The sequence below is a fragment of the Lagenorhynchus albirostris genome, chromosome 5 (genome assembly GCF_949774975.1).
Source record: "Lagenorhynchus albirostris chromosome 5, mLagAlb1.1, whole genome shotgun sequence".
NCBI classification, from domain to species: Eukaryota; Metazoa; Chordata; class Mammalia; order Artiodactyla; family Delphinidae; genus Lagenorhynchus; species Lagenorhynchus albirostris.
Genome location: NC_083099.1, coordinates 145,269,439 through 145,287,410, shown reverse-complemented (window position 1 = coordinate 145,287,410; position 17,972 = coordinate 145,269,439). Strand labels below are relative to the sequence as shown.

The following is a 17,972-nucleotide window of genomic DNA, read 5'->3' as shown; positions in this document are numbered from 1 at the left end:
GGACACACAGCTCTTAGCATGTCATCTTCCTTGTAGCTCTCCAGTGAAGAAGCCGAGTCTTCTGAAGCCCCCTCAGTTTGAGGGAGACCCGTCTGACGAGGGCTCCGAGGGCTCCGAGGGTCTTGGGCTGTGTGTGTCGTCTCTCAGTGCCCTGATAGGTACTGTGGCTGAGACATCCGAGGAGAAGTACCGCCTGCTTGACCAGAGGGACAGAGTCATGCGGCAAGGTACGGGCTGCGACTCAGCTGAGGCGGTCTTCTCGGGAGCCACGAGGGAAGGGGTGACTTCCGTCTGTGGGCTCCACTGCCGTTGAGTCTGCACGTATGATCTCTGTTGCTTTCTAGTCTCCTGAGGCCGTGAATGTAGACATGGAGATAGTGCAGATGTGTTTGTAATGTAATTTTGTTTTCGGAAGAAAGGCAACAAACCATTGATCCACGCTAGATTAAATAATTTAAAAGGGCAGTTTTTAGATATTGAGAAAGCACACATTAAAAAAATAAAAACTTCCTATTTAACAGAAATCACCACAAATAAAACTACACAAATAAAAGATGTCAATCCAGGGGAAAAATCTGTAGCTCATCACAGACAAAGGGCTGATTTCCCAGGTACAGAAAGTCCTGTAGAGTCAGTATGAAAAAGACCAAATCCAGTAGAAAGACGAGTAAGGTCTGAGAGGTTCAGAAAAGGAAGTGTCAAGAGCTCTTGGGACTTCCCTGGTGGTCCAGTGGTTAGGACTCGCTGCTTTCACTGCTGAGGGCCTGGGTTCAGTCCCTGGTCGGGGAACTAAGATCCCGCAAGCTGCTCGGTGTGGCCGAAAAAAAGAAAGAGTTGGCTCTTAAACATGGAAAATAGAAATGGGAAGATGCAGATGCCCTTGGCCCGTCACACAGCATCGAGTGATTGAGAGATGCAAACCACACCCGCTAGGGCGGCATCTCCCCATCGGGCCCCAGCGCTGCATCCTTGGGCAGGCTGCTCCCGGGGAGACAAGTTGGCAGTGTCTTCAGGCTTGGGGACACTCACGCCTTTGACCCAGAATTCCACTTCCAGGAGTGCGTCCCACAAACTACCCCACCACGTGTGTACGATTCACTCACAAGGTTGTTTGTGATGACAGAGATTAGAAACTGTCCATACAGTGGGATTCTAAATAGCCTGAAAGAAGACTGGGGTTTCTTTATGGAAAAATGATCAGTATTTATTGTGAAGTGGAAAAAGCAAGGCGTGGGAAATGTCTACCAGTTGTGTACAGAAAAGGGGGAAGTGTGTGTGTGTCCGTATATACGTAAGCATACTTGCCTATGTGTGTGTAAAAGTCATGGAGGTGAGAAAGGATCGCTCACGCTGATGGTCAGGATGGGAGCAAGGCAGGGGGGCGTCCCATCTTGGACATCGTTGCACCTTTGGAACGTTGAACCACGCAAATGTATTTAAAACCTACTCAAAAAGCAAGTGTCCTATTAACACTAAGCAATATGTGCAGTGACCCAAAATAAAACAGCGCATGTACCCTTCTTTGCAAACATTTTTCGAAAGTAAGTTTAACCTGTAGGATTTTCCTCTCTGGAGAAGCTGTAATGGAATAATCACAGTGTCTCCTTAACACAGTAATAAAACCTGCCATCATACATTATGTCATTAACATGTGATTTTTGTATTGCAAAAAAAAAAATTATTACTAGATATTGGACTTTTTAAAAATAAAAATAAGAGGGCTTCCCTGGTGGCGCAGTGGTTGAGAGTCCGCCTGCCGATGCAGGGGACACAGGTTCGTGCCCTGGTCCGGGAAGATCCCACATGCCGCGGAGCGGCTGGGCCCGTGAGCCATGGCCGCTGAGCCTGCGCGTCCGGAGCCTGTGCTCTGCAACGGGCGAGGCCACAACAGTGAGAGGCCCGCGTACAGCAAAATAAATAAATAAATATAATAAAAATAAGATGTGAATGTTTTAAATTTTAGGTTGTTGCATTCCATTTCATTTAAAAGATACTTTTGTTAACTATTTAATTCTGTGGGTCATCATAGTGATTTATTTAGGTCAGGACCCAGCTAACTTCCATTATGTGATTCCTGTTATACTAAAAACATGGTGAAATACTGAGAGTTTTAGAATACTGGCAAATTTTGAATATTTTCATTTAACAAATTGATCCTTTTAACAAAAATACTGTAGCATGATTGTGTGTCATTGAGGTCATTATAAGAGCCATAAACACCCACGTGTGTGCCCACACCCCCCCCCCCCCGCCCCCAAGAGTGCCCTGAAGGTCTGCGATTGTTGGAGACCCATCTGGAGAGGGGAGAAACCCTGGAGGGTCTTCATGGGCCTTGATGGCCTGTCACCTGGTGTGGTAGGCTGTGCTTTCCTTTCTCTAAGGCCCAGTGTTTTTAAAATTTCTTTCTTTTCCTTTGTGGTTGGATGTTTATTTTTATTTCTCCTTTTATCATTATGAAAGTGTACTTCTCTGACTTTCTAGTAACTGTGTGGTGCATTCTTACTTTTTACTTGGTGCCTTCAGCTCGGGTGAAAAGGACCGACTTGGACAAAGCGAGGACTTTTGTTGGGACGTGCCCGGATATGTGTCCCGAGAAGGAGCGATACATGCGGGAGACCCGGAGCCAGCTTAGTGTGTTTGAAGTGGTCCCAGGCACTGACCAGGTAGAGCGCCACGCCCCCAGGGTGCTCGCCAGGCTGCTGGCCGTACTAATCACTGGGGTGGAGGGGCGTGTGCAGGGGAGGGAAGGCTGCACTGGTCCTTTCTGTCCAAATTTGGTCTGGTGTTTACTTTTCTAGAGGGCAGTGGGGATGTGCTATGAACAGTCGTGTTCCATTGTCTGCATTGTGAGGTGTGTAGGAAGCAGTCTTGCATAAGGTGACTGGACCATTTGTTCCCTAAACAAATAGACACAGATTTGTTTCATAAATTAAAAAAAATTTTTCCCATTTTTTCTTTTCACAGTTTTATTCCTGTCCTTTTTTATGCTTATATTTTGTGCTTTTGAGATGATGCTCTAGGTATGATTTTGTATGAATCTTTTTCACTTAACATTTTATAGGAGCATTTTCTTTTGTTATGGTAAAGTCTTAATAAGCATTCAAAACTTTGAATGTAGGCATATTATTTGATTATGTAGCTCTGTCCAAACTCCCCATTTTGCAATCATTAGGCTGTTTCTGATTTTTCAGCATTATTAAGAATTCTGTTGGGCATACTGTGTGTAATGCCTCTAAGGTATTCAGCTTCCTTCCTTCTGATGGATCCTGCGCATGAAGTGCTGTATCAGATGTGTGACCTTTCTTAAGGTTCCTGAATATGTGTCAGTGCACGTTCCCAATTGTTTCCCCAGAAATCTGCACCATTTTAGATTCTTTTGCTGTTAATTTTGCTTGCGGGCTTCTGCTCCTTTCCTGGCCGGTGGTTTCACACAGCTGCCTCCGCCTGACTCAGGGTCCCCAGCTAGGCAGCAGCTGTCAAGGCAAAGGCCCAGCGCTCCTGCCCCAGGAGACGGTGATGACAGCTCACAGCCGGTGCCCAGGGCCTGGGCTTCTGGGCGTCTCTGCTGCACCCTCAGCCGCACCTCTTCAGCCTCTTCTTGCAGGTGGAAGATGCAGCTCCAGACTCTTGAGGGCCTTCCCCAGGCCCTGCTGCTCCCCTGCCTCACCTCGCCCTCCGCACTGCCGGCTCCATTTCTGGTCCGTGTAGACTTAATCTGGTGCTTGAGCGTGGCTGAGATCTTTTAGAATCTTTAACGTCCTTTACCTGTCACACCTCTGTGCTTGGAGCCAAGCAGGTGTGTCTTCACTAAAATTCCTCTGTGTGTTGATGTGATAGCCTCTTATCTTCACTTCTTGTCATGTTTGCCAAAAACAAGTTTCTCTATTTTGTCGTTGAATTTTAATTGTTACCTTCAAAGAGAAATTTTACGTTTTAAAACTGTATTCTGTAGTATTGACCTTATTTAAGCGTGTGTGTGTGATTTTCCCCGTTTTCGGGCACAGCAGCTGGGAGGCCGGCCTAGCACCTGCCACCCAGCTGCTCGTCTCTATTCCCTGCCCTCAGGTGGACCACGCGGCAGCCGTGAAGGAGTACAGCCGCTCCTCAGCAGACCAGGAGGAGCCCCTGCCGCATGAGCTGCGTCCCTCGGCGGTGCTTAGCAGGACCATGGACTACCTGGTGACCCAGATCATGGACCAGAAGGAGGGCAGCCTGCGGGACTGGTACGACTTCGTGTGGAACCGCACGCGGGGCATACGGAAGGTATCAGCCACTTGTGAAGTCCAGAGTGAAAGTGAGAGTTCTTGTCATTTTACTCAGTTACATTTCATCCGTAACAAAAAATACTGTTACTTAAAATCATTACAAAGTCCTGTTAAAATGTACTTCATGGGCTTTGTTTCAAATTGAAATCTGAGAAGTTCAGGTAATAAGCATGATTTTTCTAATAGTTGATTCTTATGTATGGGAATATGTTAATGAGATCTATGTGTGTACGAGAAACGTGTGTGTAAGGTGTGTGTGCGTGTGTGCATACAGCGCGTGTGCACGTGTAATCTTGCGCCTCACCCGTGTCCAGGACATCACTCAGCAGCACCTGTGTGACCCAGTGACGGTGTCTCTGATTGAGAAGTGCACCCGGTTTCACATCCACTGTGCTCACTTCATGTGTGAGGAGCCCATGTCCTCCTTTGATGCCAAGATCAACAATGAGAACATGACCAAGTGCCTTCAGAGTCTGAAGGAGATGTACCAAGACCTGAGAAACAAGGGCGTGTTCTGTGCCAGTGAAGCGGAGTTCCAGGGCTACAACGTTCTGCTCAATCTCAACAAGGGGGACATCCTAAGGTGAACTTCCCAGTTCAGAAGCCAGCCTAAGCCATAGGGAAAGGCAGAGCTTAACCAGGAAGAGGGCACTTAGGATTAGCGGTGCTGGGAGCACTGAGTTTTCTCTGGTGTCGAACGCTGGGACGTTAGTGAGAAAGCTGGGCTCGGCTGTGCAGCCCCTGGAGCTGAGCCACTGGGAGCAGAAGGCTGGGGATGCCTGCTGGCACCAGTGCGTCCAGAGTGGGCCCCAGGCCCTTTCTGAGGACAGGTTCTCCTTGTCAGCGGGAGAGCACGAGGAAGGAATCTGCTGTATGAGCAGAAAAGGCGAGTGAACTAGGACAGGAAAGCTCAGGGTCCCCTATCAGAGCTGCCAGCGTGTTGCCTCGTGTACGTGTGCACACAGACCTCGTCAAACGTCTAAGTCACAGGGCTTCCCTGGTGGTGCAGTGGTTGAGAGTCCGCCTGCCGATGCAGGGGACGCAGGTTCGTGCCCCGGTCTGGGAAGATCCCACGTGCCGCGGAGCGGCTGGGCCCGTGAGCCATGGCCGCTGAGCCTGCGCGTCCGGAGCCTGTGCTCCGCAACGGGAGAGGCCACAACAGTGAGAGGCCCGCGTACCGCAAAAAAAAAAAAAAAAAAGGTCTAAGTCACAGGAGAGGAAAAAGTCGTGTGAAACAAATGCTAAGGGTGGGATATTAAGAATGAATCTTAAACCTTGGCCTGATCTATCTGGAGACATTTATATGAGAAATATGTTAGAGTCCACTAGCCTTCCGTTCCTGTCACTGGTAAACTGGGTCCCCAGTTTCCCTTCTTTATGCTGAAACTCTGTCAGCTTGCAGAATGTGTATGTGTGTGACTGATTTTAAATTAAGCCTTGGAGATAAACTAGGGAAAATGGCTGTGTAGTCTTTTCGTATATGATAGGCATTTGTCCCCTACCTTGAGTAATTCTTGAATAATTAATAACTGTTTTTTTTCGGCCACACTGCACAGCTTGTGGGATCTTAGTTCCCCAACCAGGGATGGAACCTGGGCCCTCAGCAGAGAGAGCACGGACTCCTAACCACTGGACCATCAGGGAAGTCCCCAAATCCGTTTATTTACAAACAAAACAAAGTTAAACTTTCTTAGGCGTCATCTTCAAACACACAGCTGGCAGTCAGTTGGCATTAAAGTAACTCTTTGATAATCAATTCTTAAATTATTGCTTCAATTTGTTTACTTTACTATTCATCATCTTTTTAAAATTAATTAATTTATTTATTTATTTTTGGCTGCGTTGAGTCTTTGTTGCTGCGCGCGGGCTTTCTCTAGTTGCAGCGAGTGGGGGCTACTCTCCGTTGCGGTGCGCAGGCTTCTCACTGCGGTGGCTCCTCTTGTTGTGGAGCACGGGCTCTAGGTGCGCGGGCTTCAGTAGTTGGGGCGTGCGGGCTTCAGTAGTTGTGGCTCACGGGCTCTAGAGCACAGGCTCAATAGTTGTGGCGCATGGGCTTAGTTGCTCCGCGGCATGTGGGATCTTCCTGGACCAGGGCTTGAACTCGTGTCCCCTGCGTTGGCAGGCGGATTCTTGGCACTGCGCCACCAGGGAAGTCCCTCATCATCTTTTTAAAGAACATCTTTGTTACCAATCCAGCCTGAGTGGTGGCTTTGACATTGGTAAACCATGAACATATTGGCACATGTGACCATATCAAGACCTTCTTTTTCAGTATAGTTGAAATCTGTTTTATTGTCAGATCTATTTTCATGGAAATTTTGTCTAATTAAAGGTCAAATTCTAACCCCTTTCGTCTCCTTTAATTAACAGAGAAGTGCAGCAGTTCCATCCTGCCGTTAGAAACTCCTCTGAGGTGAAATTCGCTGTTCAGGCTTTTGCTGCGTTGAACAGTAACAATTTTGTGCGATTTTTCAAACTGGTCCAATCAGCTTCTTATCTGAATGCTTGTCTTCTGCATTGTTACTTTAATCAGGTGAGTACTGACACTGTACTTGCAGAACTGACAGAAAGCTGGTTGCTACTTGTGACATTTGAGAGCTTCTTTATGACAGGAGCATCTCAGCGGGTCCTGGGCTAAGTCTCGTGCAGCAGCCCCTCAGGGGATACTGCTGTTACCTGTTTATGGGGTTGGCACAGTTGATCACCAATGGAAAGGCTGTGCAGTGGGAAATACTCTTCTTCTGGTTCAGATGAGAGAAATCTCTTCAGAATGATAACTTGCGTTCAGAACTATCATCTTCCATGGAAACGAGCCAAAAAGCAAACTGCATGCACAAACCCCTGACCTAGAACTTATTAGTGTTATCAGTCTTCATTTTTGGAGTGAGCTTGATGTTGCTAAATTCATTTCGGTAAATATCTATAGTGCCTGCTCTTTGTTGCACTGGGGTTACAAAGACGGGGCAAGACCAGTCTCTTACCTCAGGATTTGCATAGAGTGTGAACTCCTGGTCTCAGATTTCCAGAGTCAGGTCTTCGCCTTCTGAAGCACTCAGGGACTATAATAGAGCAGCCTGCATGCCCACCTCACACAGCAGCCCCTGTGCTGTCCCGTAGCTGCGGGTGGGCGGGGTGGTGGTGGGGAATGCCGGGAGAATTCCGCCTGGAGTCGTTGCTGGGAGCCCCTGGCGGCCGCCGGGTGGGGAGGAGGTTGCCTGGGAGATCTCGGGAACCTGCCTGGCTGGTTTTGTGACTCCAGGTCATTTTTCTTCTTTGGTCACAAGTCCTCCGGTAAACAGTGACTAAACCCACCATCACATCCCAGGCAAAGTCTTCTGCAAGTTTGCTCATTGTCAGATCCGACAGTTTCCAAGAGAACTGAAACTCTGGAACAAATGAAAAGATTTCTAACGACATGCTGCTTGGGGAACTCTGTGCAGTTGATAAATACCAGTGATAGTCGACCATTTGTACCCATTTTAATAATTTTAAACTCAACAGAAATCTAAGTGTTTTTCTTTAGAAAGACAAAGCGTTTCACTAACAGTGGCCCACAGTGGCCTATTGTCTCCTGGACCTCATCTCCTCTCCCGTCTTGCTGGCTGTCATCCGAGCGCGCAGAGCTCCCCTCCACCAGGGCCGGGCTGGGCTCCCCTTCTAGGCAGAGCGCGCCCTGCCCTCCTCCACAGCTCTTCTCTCTGTTGCACTGTCGCCGTTAAACGCACTGTGCATTTTGTACGTTCGTTTTGTTCAGTGTTGGTGTCTCCTGCCACGTCAGCTACGTGAGGACAGGGGTCTTGTCTGCCCACTGTTGGACACTCAGCATGGACGTGCATGCCAGCCTTGAAGTAACACTGTAGATCTGGGTTGAGTTGGTTGAAGCCCACTGAAGAGGAGAGGCAGGGCCACCAGGGTCCTGGGATCAAACTGACCTGTCTGTGCCTTCATGGTTCCCTCTGTCCCCGTGTTTAAAATGCTCAGTGTGATGCTGTGAAGCAACTTTCTCTCTGACTTTTACTCAGTTTCATGTCACACGCTTTCCATGGCATTCCATCATCTCTGCAATAATTTTCAGCAGCTGTACGGCTTTCTGTTGAGTGGCGGATGCACAGTGTATTCTCCCTGCCCTGCTGGTGGGTGGTTGGTTTTCTAGTTTTTCTTATAAGTAAAGCCTTCGTGGCCCAGCCTTTTCCGTATGTGAAACTGTTTGCTTTGCATCATTTCTGGGCATTCTGCTGAGCAGACGGCCCGATGAGCGCTAAGCTTGGGACCCGGGGTGCTTTCCAGAGGGACTGAGCCGTCTGCGGTCACGGAGCGCCTGACCCTCTGCGACTCAGTGACTTGGCTTCTCTCAGATCCGCAAGGACGCGCTCCGAGCGCTCAACGTGGCGTACACCGCGAGCACTCAGCGCTCCACCACCTTTCCCCTGGACGGCGTGGTGCGCATGCTGCTCTTCAGAGACGGAGAGGATGCCACAGGCTTCCTCAGCTGCCACGGCCTCACTGTCTCCGACGGGTAAGCACCGAGGCCCGAACCGCCGGGCCGCTCTCCTTCTCTCCCTGTTAACCCTGGGGAGGCTGGGAAGCGCCAGCTGCGTGCCAGGCCCTGGCGAAGGCACGTTCCGCTGCCTGGGCTGCAGGGGAGCAGGCGAGGCTCAGGACCGCGGGGGACGTCCCCAGGCCACACGCTGTTCGTCAGCAGGTTAGGGTTCAGACTCTTCCTGACTTTTCCCAAGTTACTCAAGAAGCTGATGGTCGAGGTTGGGGCCTTCCTTGTTCTGTCCCTGAGGATGGCCTCTCTGGCCAGGCCAGGGCCTCTCCTCTGCTGCAGTCAGAGTTTTGAGAACGTGGTAGGACTTGTGGACCCTCTTCCAGAAAACGGCTCCATAATCTGTAGCCTGTCCGGATCCGGGGTTTCCCTGAACCCATCCTCCTCTGACTCCTCAGCCCTGGCCCCGTCTGCTGCCTGCAGACCTGCCCTCACGGGATGAGCCGGGAGCGTGTAGGGGAGCGTTGCTACACCCAGGGCTGCTAACAGTGAGGCCAGGTGGCTCCCGAGTCAGAAGGAAACGCTGGCAGTGGTGGATGCCGTGGGCTGGGCCTTGGGCGCGGCCTTTGCTGCCTCCCCTCATTTCCACATGGCCGTCTGGCGACGCAGTGACTGCAGGGCACTGAGGAGGTGAAGGGTGGCCTCTCGCCTGTGTAACGCCTCTCCATGGGTTCTCTGTGATCTGGGTAGCTGTGTCGAGCTGAACCGGTCCTCGTTCCTGGAACCAGAGGGTTTATCCAAGGCCAGGAAGTCGGTGTTTATTACCAGGAAGCTGACGGTGTCCGTTGGGGAGATCGTGAATGGAGGGCCGTTACCCCCTGTTCCCCGTCACTCCCCCGTGTGCAGCTTCAACTCCCAGAACAAGTACGTCGGGGACAGCCTGGCTGCGGAGTTGCCCACGGGCACTCAGAGACCCGGCTTGGACGTGGCGGGTGAGTGAGGCTGCGCTCTCAGGAGGGCACCAGCTGCGCTCCCCTCTAGGAGGCCTCATCCTGGGGCCCGGCGACATCAGCTCGGTGCTGCCTGAACGGCTCCCTGGCGCCACAGTGCTTTGTTCCCACGGGTGAAGCGCACACGGCCCCCCGGCTCGTGGCCCAGGAGGGGCCCTGTGGCGGTCAGCTTGGGGAGGGTGGCCAGTCCTTAGGGTCACTGTGGGTGGCCAGGGCTTGTCCTCGGTGCCCACGTTTGCCTGTTCCTTCCAGGTGTAGGGAGAGGAGAGGAGTGCAGTACGGAGGGGGACGAGACCCTCCCGGCTGTCCTCCTGCAGCCCCTGCCCACCCCTGTGCCACCTTCTCCCCCACAAGCCCCGGCGCTGCCCTTGAGCGTGGCACCCAGCCTCTTCCAGCCCCCCGCGCGGCCCCCCGCGCGGCTGGAGCTCCTTCCCCCGAAGTCTGCGCCTGTGTGCTCGGACGAGGTAAGGAACCTTCCTGTCAGGGCTCTGAGGGCCCGTCGTGGGCAAACATCCAGCTGCCTCTGCTGTCCAGTCTGACCACTGTCTGTGTCCCTGGGGTGTCCCTGGGGTCAGCATGCCTCTGACAGGTGGCCCCGGGGCTGAGCAGGGCCTACCCACCACGCAGGTCGTGTGACTTGATCTCGCCACCCTGTTGCTTGGGCAGGCACTGGGCACCACCCCACTGGGGGATCAAGGAGGCCTGAGGGGGGGAATGAGGCAGGGCCACAGAGGCCGGACACGTGTGACGTTGGGGTGCGGCACTGTGGCCGTCTGAACGGCCATCGTTGAGCAGGCAGCAGGCTTGTCCTGGCATGTCCGGAAGGCTCCTCTCTGGTTATTAGCAGGAACCCTTTCCAGGAGCGCACAGCCGAGCCCCGTGTAGGGTCATTAGACGCCTCCAAACAGCTTCCGGTGATGAGGTGTTGGAGGGATTTCTGAGCTGGGCGGACGGTCCATGATGTCTCTGTGGTTCCGGGAAGACCTTCAGTACCTTAGGCTGTGGAGGCGATGGCTTGGTGGTGCGCTGGGGCTGGATCAGGGCGGCGTCCCCAGCCAGTGATCGTGGCCCCGTCTGCCCTCTCCTTAGGACCTGGCGCAGGTGGTGGATGAGCTCATCCGGGAGGTTCTTCAGAGGGACTGCGAGGAAGTTGGCGCCGCCGGGGCAGCCTTCGCAGCCACAGCCCTGGGGTAAGTGCGGTGCCTCTCGTGCTCTGAGGCCGTATGTGCTCCCGCCAGACGCTTCCTCTCAGAAAGCTGCTCTCAGTCTTAGACAAGAGATCACAGCCACCCCTTTGCACAGGCTTCAGTGTCGGTCCTGCTCGCTGGTGGGTATAGTCCCTCACGCTCCTGACCTGCGTTTGTCGTTTGCAGGTAGTTTCTATGTGTGTATGACTTTTGAGTAGCATTAGGTTTATTAAAGTTGTAAATTAAACCTGTTTTTCTTTCAACTTTAAACGTGATCAAAAATCTAGTAATAAAAAAAATCTAGTAATAATTAGTTCATTCTCTGTTAAAAAATAAAAACACTCACTTTACTTGATCTTGGATTAAGTCACAGTTTATAAATTTGACAGATTAAATTCCCTTAAACATTTTATACCATTTGCATTTAACACCATGATGGAATTTCCTTAGACATTTCAAACTACACTTACAAATTTTATAAAGCTGATTTTGTGGAACACTTTAAGCAACTAGTCTTTTTTTTTTTTTTTTTTTTTTGCGGTACGCGGGCCTCTCACCGTTGTGGCCTCTTCCGTTGCGGAGCACAGGCTCCAGACGCACAGGCTCAGCGGCCATGGCTCACGGGCCCAGCCGCTCCGCGGCATGTGGGATCTTCCCGGTCCGGGGCACAAACCTGTGTCCCCTGCATCAGCAGGCGGACTCTCAACCACTGCGCCACCAGGGAAGCCCAACATCTAGTCTTGATAAATTTAATAATCAAAATCTTTCTAGACACTTAAGCAACTTTTGGAGTTAATAGTTAATTAAAATCTGCCAAGTTTAGTAAGTCAGACTTTCTTAAGGATTTCAAACTTGTAAAAATTCTAGTACATATAAAGTGACACAATTATACGAAATGGTATTATCAATACTTAAAAACCGAAGGCACATTTTGGCCAACCAGATATTTCCTTGTATAAATGTAGTTTACACAAAAGGGTCAGTCTTGTTCATAGGTTTGTTCAGTTTTTTATATACTAGAATTAGATACATACTTTCTGTTTGATGGAGCTAAAAGTAAGATTTCCATGGGTTTGTTTTTTTTATTGTGGTAAAATATAACAAAATTTACCATTTTAACCATTTTTAAGCTCACAATTCAATGGCATTAAGTATATTTACAATGTCGTGTATTCATCACCATTGTCTACTTCCAGATCTATTTCTGAACAATACTCCATTAAATATATGCACACACATACACATGTATATATGCCACATTTTATTTATTCACCCGTGCTTAATAAGGTGTTTCCACCTTTTGGCTATTGTGAATGATGCTGCTGTGAACACTGGGGACAAATAACTGTTTGAGTCCCTTTCAGTTCTTACGGGTATATGTTTAGGTGTGGAATTACTAGATCATATGATATATTTTTACATTTTTGAGAAATCAGCAAACTGTTCTCCACAACAGCAGCACCATTTTTGCATCCCCACCAGCAGTGCACAAGGGGTCCAGTTGCTCTACCTTCTCGCCAACACTTGCTGTCCTTCTTTTTTTTTTTTAAATAATAACCATTATAATGTGTGAAGTGGTAACTCACTGTGGTTTTGATTTGCATTTCTCTAATGACTAACGATGTTGAGCATCTTTTCATGTAATTATTGGTCACTTGTGTATCTTCTTTCCAGAAATGTCTATGTAAGTCCTTTTCCCATTCTTTTTTTTTTTTACATCTTTATTGGAGTATAATTGCTTTACAATGGTGTGTTAGTTTCTGCTTTATAAGAAAGTGAATCAGTTATACATATACATATGTTCCCATATCTCTTCCCTCTTGCGTCTCCCTCCCTCCCACCCTCCCTGTCCCACCCCTCCAGGCGGTCACAAAGCACCGAGCTGATCTCCCTGTGCTATGCGGCTGCTTCCCACTAGCTATCTACCTTACATTTGGTAGTGTATATATGTCCACTCCTCTCTCTCGCTTTGTCACAGCTTACCCTTCCCCCTCCCCATATCCTCCACTCCATTCTCTAGTAGGTCTGTGTGTTTATTCCTGTCTTACCCCTAGGTTCTTCATGACATTTTTTTTTCTTAAATACCATATATATGTGTTAGCATACGGTATTTGTCTTTCTCTTTCTGACTTACTTCACTGTATATGACAGACTCTAGGTCTATCCACCTCATTATAAATAGCTCAATTTCATTTCTTTTTATGGCTGAGTAATATTCCATTGTATATCTGTGCCACATCTTCTTTATCCATTCATCCGATGATGGACACTTAGGTTGTTTCCATCTCCGGGCTATTGTAAATAGAGCTACAATGAACATTTTGGTACATGACTCTTTTTGAATTATGGCTTTCTCAGGGTATATGCCCAGTAGTGGATTGCTGGGGCGTATGGTAGTTCTATTTTTAGTTTTTTAAGGAACCTCCATACTGTTCTCCACAGTGGCTGTATCAATTTACATTCCCACCAGCAGTGCAAGAGTGTTCCCTTTTCTCCACACCCTCTCCAGCATTTATTGTTTCTAGATTTTTTGATGATGGCCATTCTGACCGGTGTGAGATGATATCTCATTGTCGTTTTGATTTGCATTTCTCTAATGATTAATGATGTTGAGCATCCTTTCATGTGTTTGTTGGCACTCTGTATATCTTCTTTGGAGAAATGTCTATTTAGGTCTTCTGCCCATTTTTGGATTGGGTTGTTTGTTTTTTTGTTATTGAGCTGCATGAGCTGCTTATAAATTTTGGAGATTAATCCTTTGTCAGTTGCTTCATTTGCCCTTTGCCCATTCTTGAATTTTTTTGTTGTTGAGTTGTAGGAGTTCTTTCATATTCTGGATAGTAATCCTCTTTCAATATTTGATTTGCAAGTATTTTTTTCCCAATCTGTGGATTGTCTTTTCACTGTTTCGATAGTGTCCTTTGATGCACAAAAATTTAAAATTTTTATATAGTCCAATTTATCTATTTTTGTTGCTTGTGCTTTTGGTATCATATTCAAGAAATCACTGTCAAATCCAATAATGTGAAGATTTTCCCCTGTGTTTTCTTCTAAGCATTTTATAATTTCAGCTCTTAAATTTAGGTTTTTGATCCATTTTGATTTTGTTTTTATATATTGTGTAAGATAAGGATCCAACATTGTTCTTGGGTATCCAGTTTTCGCAGCACCAGTGTTGAAAAGGCTGTCCTTTTCCCTTCATATGGTCTTGCCGCCCTGTTCAAAATCAGTTGACCATATATGTGAGGGTTTCTTTCTGGGCGCTATATTCCATTGGTATATATGTCTGTGTTTTTTGGTTTGTTTGTTTTTGGGGGTACGTGGGCCTCTCGCTGTTGTGGCGTCTCCCGTTGCGGAGCACAGGCTCCGGACGTGCAGGCTCAGCGGCCATGGCTCACGGGCCCAGCCGCTCCGCGGCATGGGGGATCTTCCCAGACCAGGGCACAAACCCGTGTCCCCTGCATCGGCAGGTGGACTCTCAACCACTGCGCCACCAGGGAAGCCCTATATGTCTGTTTTTATGGTAGTACCATATTGTTTTGATTTGATTACTATAACTTGGTAGTAAGTTGTAAGTTTTGAAATCTCAAAGTGCGAGTCCTTCAGCTTTGTTTCAACTTTCTCTTTGAAGACTGTTTCCCTATTTGGAGACCCTTTAAATTTCATAAGAATTTTTGGATGGGTTTTTCTACTTCTGCAAAAGTTATGTTGGGATTTTGATGGTGATTCCAATGAATCTGTAGATTGCTTTGGGTAGTACTGGCATCTTAACAATATGAAGTCTTCCAGTCCATGAACTTGGATGTCTTTCCATTTGTTTATGTCTTCCTTAATTTCTTTCAGCAACATTTTATAATTTTTATTGTACAAGTCTTTTGTTTCTTTGGTTAAGTTTGTTCCTAATTATATTATTCTTTTTGTCGCTATTGTAGATGGAATTGTTTCCTCAATTCCACTTTCAGAACGTTCATTGCTCGTGTATAGAAATGCCATTGATTTTGGGGTGTTGATCCTTATATTCCAACCTTGTTGAACTTTTTTTTATTGTAATAGCTTTTGAGTGGATCCCTTAGGATTTTCTACATACAGGATCCTGTCATCTGTGAATACACGTAGTTTTCTTCTTCCTTTCCAGTTTGGATGTTTTTATTTTTCTTGTCTAATTGCTCTGGCTATAACTTTCAATACGGTGTTGAATAGAAATGGCAGATAGGGCACTCTTGTCTTGTTACTGATCTTAGAGGAAAAGCTTTCTATCTTTCACGACTGAATATGATATTAGCTGTGGGTATTTCATATATGGTCTTTATCATTTTGAGAAAGTTCCCTTCTCTTCCTAATTTATTGAGTGTTTTTATCATGAAATGGTATTGAATTTGTCAGATGCTCTCTCTGCATTAATTGAGATGATTTTGTGGGTTTTTCCCCTTCAGTTTATTAATGTGGTTGTATTACATTGATTTTCATGTGTTGCATTCCAGGAATAAATCTCTCTTGGTAGTGTGAGATTATACACTTGGTCGTGTATAATCCTTTCAGTATATTGCTTAATTTTGGTTTGCTAGTATTCTGTTAAGGATTTTTACCTCAATGTCCACAAGGGATATTGGTCACTAGTTTTCTTGTGGTGTTTTTGTCTGGCTTTGGTATCAGGTCGGGGGAATGCTGGCCTCGTAGAGGTGTTAGGAAGTGTTCCTTGTGCCTCGGTTTTTTCGAAGAGTTTGAGAAGAGTTGGTGTTAGTTCTTCTTTAAGTGTTTGGTAGAATTTGCCAGTGAAGCCCTCTCATCCTGGATTTTTCTTTGCTGGAAGATGTTTTAAAATACTGAGTCAATCTCTTAACTAGTTATAGGTTTATTTAGATTTTCTTTTTTTCCTGAGTCAGTTTTGATGGAGTGTGTGTTCCTAACCATGGGCTTCGTTTTTATGCTGGAAGGCAAATAGGTATTTTTTCCCTTGCTAGTATTAGAAGTCTAGTAATACGGTTTGTGTGGCTTTTATTATTTATTTAGAGCAATGTCCACTTTGCTCTGTCTAGTGTTTCCAATGCTGCTATGGAGGAGCTGTTAACAGCTGCAACCATGGGCATTTTGAGGCACATTGCAAGTGAAGAAGTGACTAAGGAAAGGGAGCGGAAAGAGGAAGAGAGGCGGCGGGCTGAAGAAGAGAGGTGAGGGTGTCTCATCCTTGCAGTGCCCGTGGGGGTGGAGTGTGTGGACAAGGGGAGAACCTGCCCTGGCCTACGATGCTCTCGCTTTTGCCCACTGCACTCGTATCAGATCCACGGCTCGCCCTGCGCCTTCGTATGCTATGGCCCAGGGAGCGGGCAGGTCCCACCTTGTAAGCAGCAGCCCCTCCCCAGCCAGAGGGGGTGTGGGTGGTGGTCAGGGAACTGGAGTGGGCATGGCTGTGTGGCCTGTCTGGTGGAACCAGAGGGGTCAGGCAGCACAACTCAGATCCCCGCTCTCAAGGTCACAGTGTGACGCCTGTTACTTCTTGTGCTCCTTTTCCCTCAGGTTGAAACAAGAGAGAGAACTGGTGTTAACGCAGCTGAGCCAGGACCTAGCTGCAGAGCTGACAGAGCTCGTGGTGACAGAACGTGTGAGGGAAACCTGCTCCCAGGAGTTGAAGTAAGTGAAGCGCTGGCGCCTGCAGCGTGAGGCGGGTGGGCGGCTGGGCGGCTGGGCGGCTGGGAGGAGGGTTAGAGGCCCTGTGGCCAGGCTGGTCCAGCTCATGCTAGCTGGCTTTCATTTTGACAAGGAGCATATCTTCTGGTTAGCCAGATACTGACAGGCTGTCCCTGTTCTTGTGTGCGTTGCTTCCAGGGAGGCCCTCACTTTCACTCTCATCCTCCTTGTTGACCCTGCCCTGGGCGTGGGGATGTGTCTTTAAGCAAAAGAATTCGCTGGTGGTCTTCTCCACACCAGATTACTCACCGTTAGTTTTTCTCAAGTAGAAGATCCTTTCCTTTGTTTCATATGTTAAAAGATTCCTTTGAGCTATTTCACTTAAGAACTTTATTAATTTCAGTGCCAAGCTTCAGGGAAGAAAGAGGTTCAGTTGTGCTGGGAAATCTGTCCTTGCGTTTAAGTTCCCCTGAGATAGGTCTGCAGCCTCTGGTGCAGATGGGGAATATAGCCAGGAGGCAGAGTATATTGTTTAATTAATATTTCTTTCCATTTCTATTAATTGGGAGTCTATTTCACTGTTTACTCTAAGCAAGAGACCTCACAAATGATGGGTATTTGTCTGTTCTTAATCCCAGGAAGGGGTATTAAGAGATATGTAGGGCTTCCCTGGTGGCGCAGTGGTTGAGAGTCCGCCTGCCGACGCAGGGGACACGGGTTCGTGCCCCGGTCTGGGAGGATCTCACATGCCGTGGAGCTGCTGGGCCCGTGAGCCATGGCCGCTGGGCCTGCGTGTCCGGAGCCTGTACTCCGCAATGGGAGAGGCCACAACAGTGAGAGGCCCGCGTACCGCAAAAAAAAAAAAAAAAAAAAAAAGAGATATGTAAAACCTAGGACTCATTGACGTGCAGGGAAACTGCTGTTCTCTGCAGTTCCAGAAGACTTGGACTACAGCTCGGCCCAGGGCTGTCTCCATCACCACAGAGGACAGCTATCGGAAATGGGTCTTGCCTGTCTGGGCTTCTTTGACTTAATGGCTAAATATATTTGATAAAGGCCTCTGTGATCCCTTGGTTGATAGGATTTTGTTATAAAAAATCTCTTTCAGATTGTGGTTTATCTGAGGGCCACTGTCACATGACCTTAGGCTGTCAGCCTCTGTAGCCAGCTATCATATACTTGAGACATTTCTAATTGCAAACATCAGATGTTGTTGATGAGAAGATATTTCAGTTGTCTCAATGGTCATTTAAAAATTAAATTTCTAACTATAAGATACAGGGTTATCTCCTGATTATTTATAAGGGCCCTGTTGGATCTATAATCTTGTACCCTGTACCACTTTAGTTCTTTTTTCTCTAAATTTCCAGATGTCTGTGCATTATATAAAGTGAAA

General features: G+C 47.7%; 1 protein-coding gene across 3 annotated transcripts in view; it reads left to right on the top strand.

Annotated features, from left to right (window-relative positions):
* Positions 1 to 17,972, top strand: part of MCM3AP (minichromosome maintenance complex component 3 associated protein) — a 43,664-nt gene that overhangs the window by 6,373 nt on the left and 19,319 nt on the right. For 2 of the 3 annotated variants that reach the window (XM_060151126.1, XM_060151128.1), the window contains 11 exons: positions 37 to 227; positions 2,524 to 2,663; positions 4,066 to 4,263; positions 4,580 to 4,848; positions 6,636 to 6,798; positions 8,621 to 8,781; positions 9,505 to 9,746; positions 10,017 to 10,228; positions 10,854 to 10,954; positions 15,988 to 16,119; positions 16,466 to 16,579. In XM_060151126.1, the coding sequence (XP_060007109.1) occupies positions 37 to 227; positions 2,524 to 2,663; positions 4,066 to 4,263; positions 4,580 to 4,848; positions 6,636 to 6,798; positions 8,621 to 8,781; positions 9,505 to 9,746; positions 10,017 to 10,228; positions 10,854 to 10,954; positions 15,988 to 16,119; positions 16,466 to 16,579 (1,923 nt within the window). The remainder of the gene's footprint in view (positions 1 to 36; positions 228 to 2,523; positions 2,664 to 4,065; positions 4,264 to 4,579; positions 4,849 to 6,635; positions 6,799 to 8,620; positions 8,782 to 9,504; positions 9,747 to 10,016; positions 10,229 to 10,853; positions 10,955 to 15,987; positions 16,120 to 16,465; positions 16,580 to 17,972) is intronic. The other variant, XM_060151127.1, reaches the window with a different exon arrangement.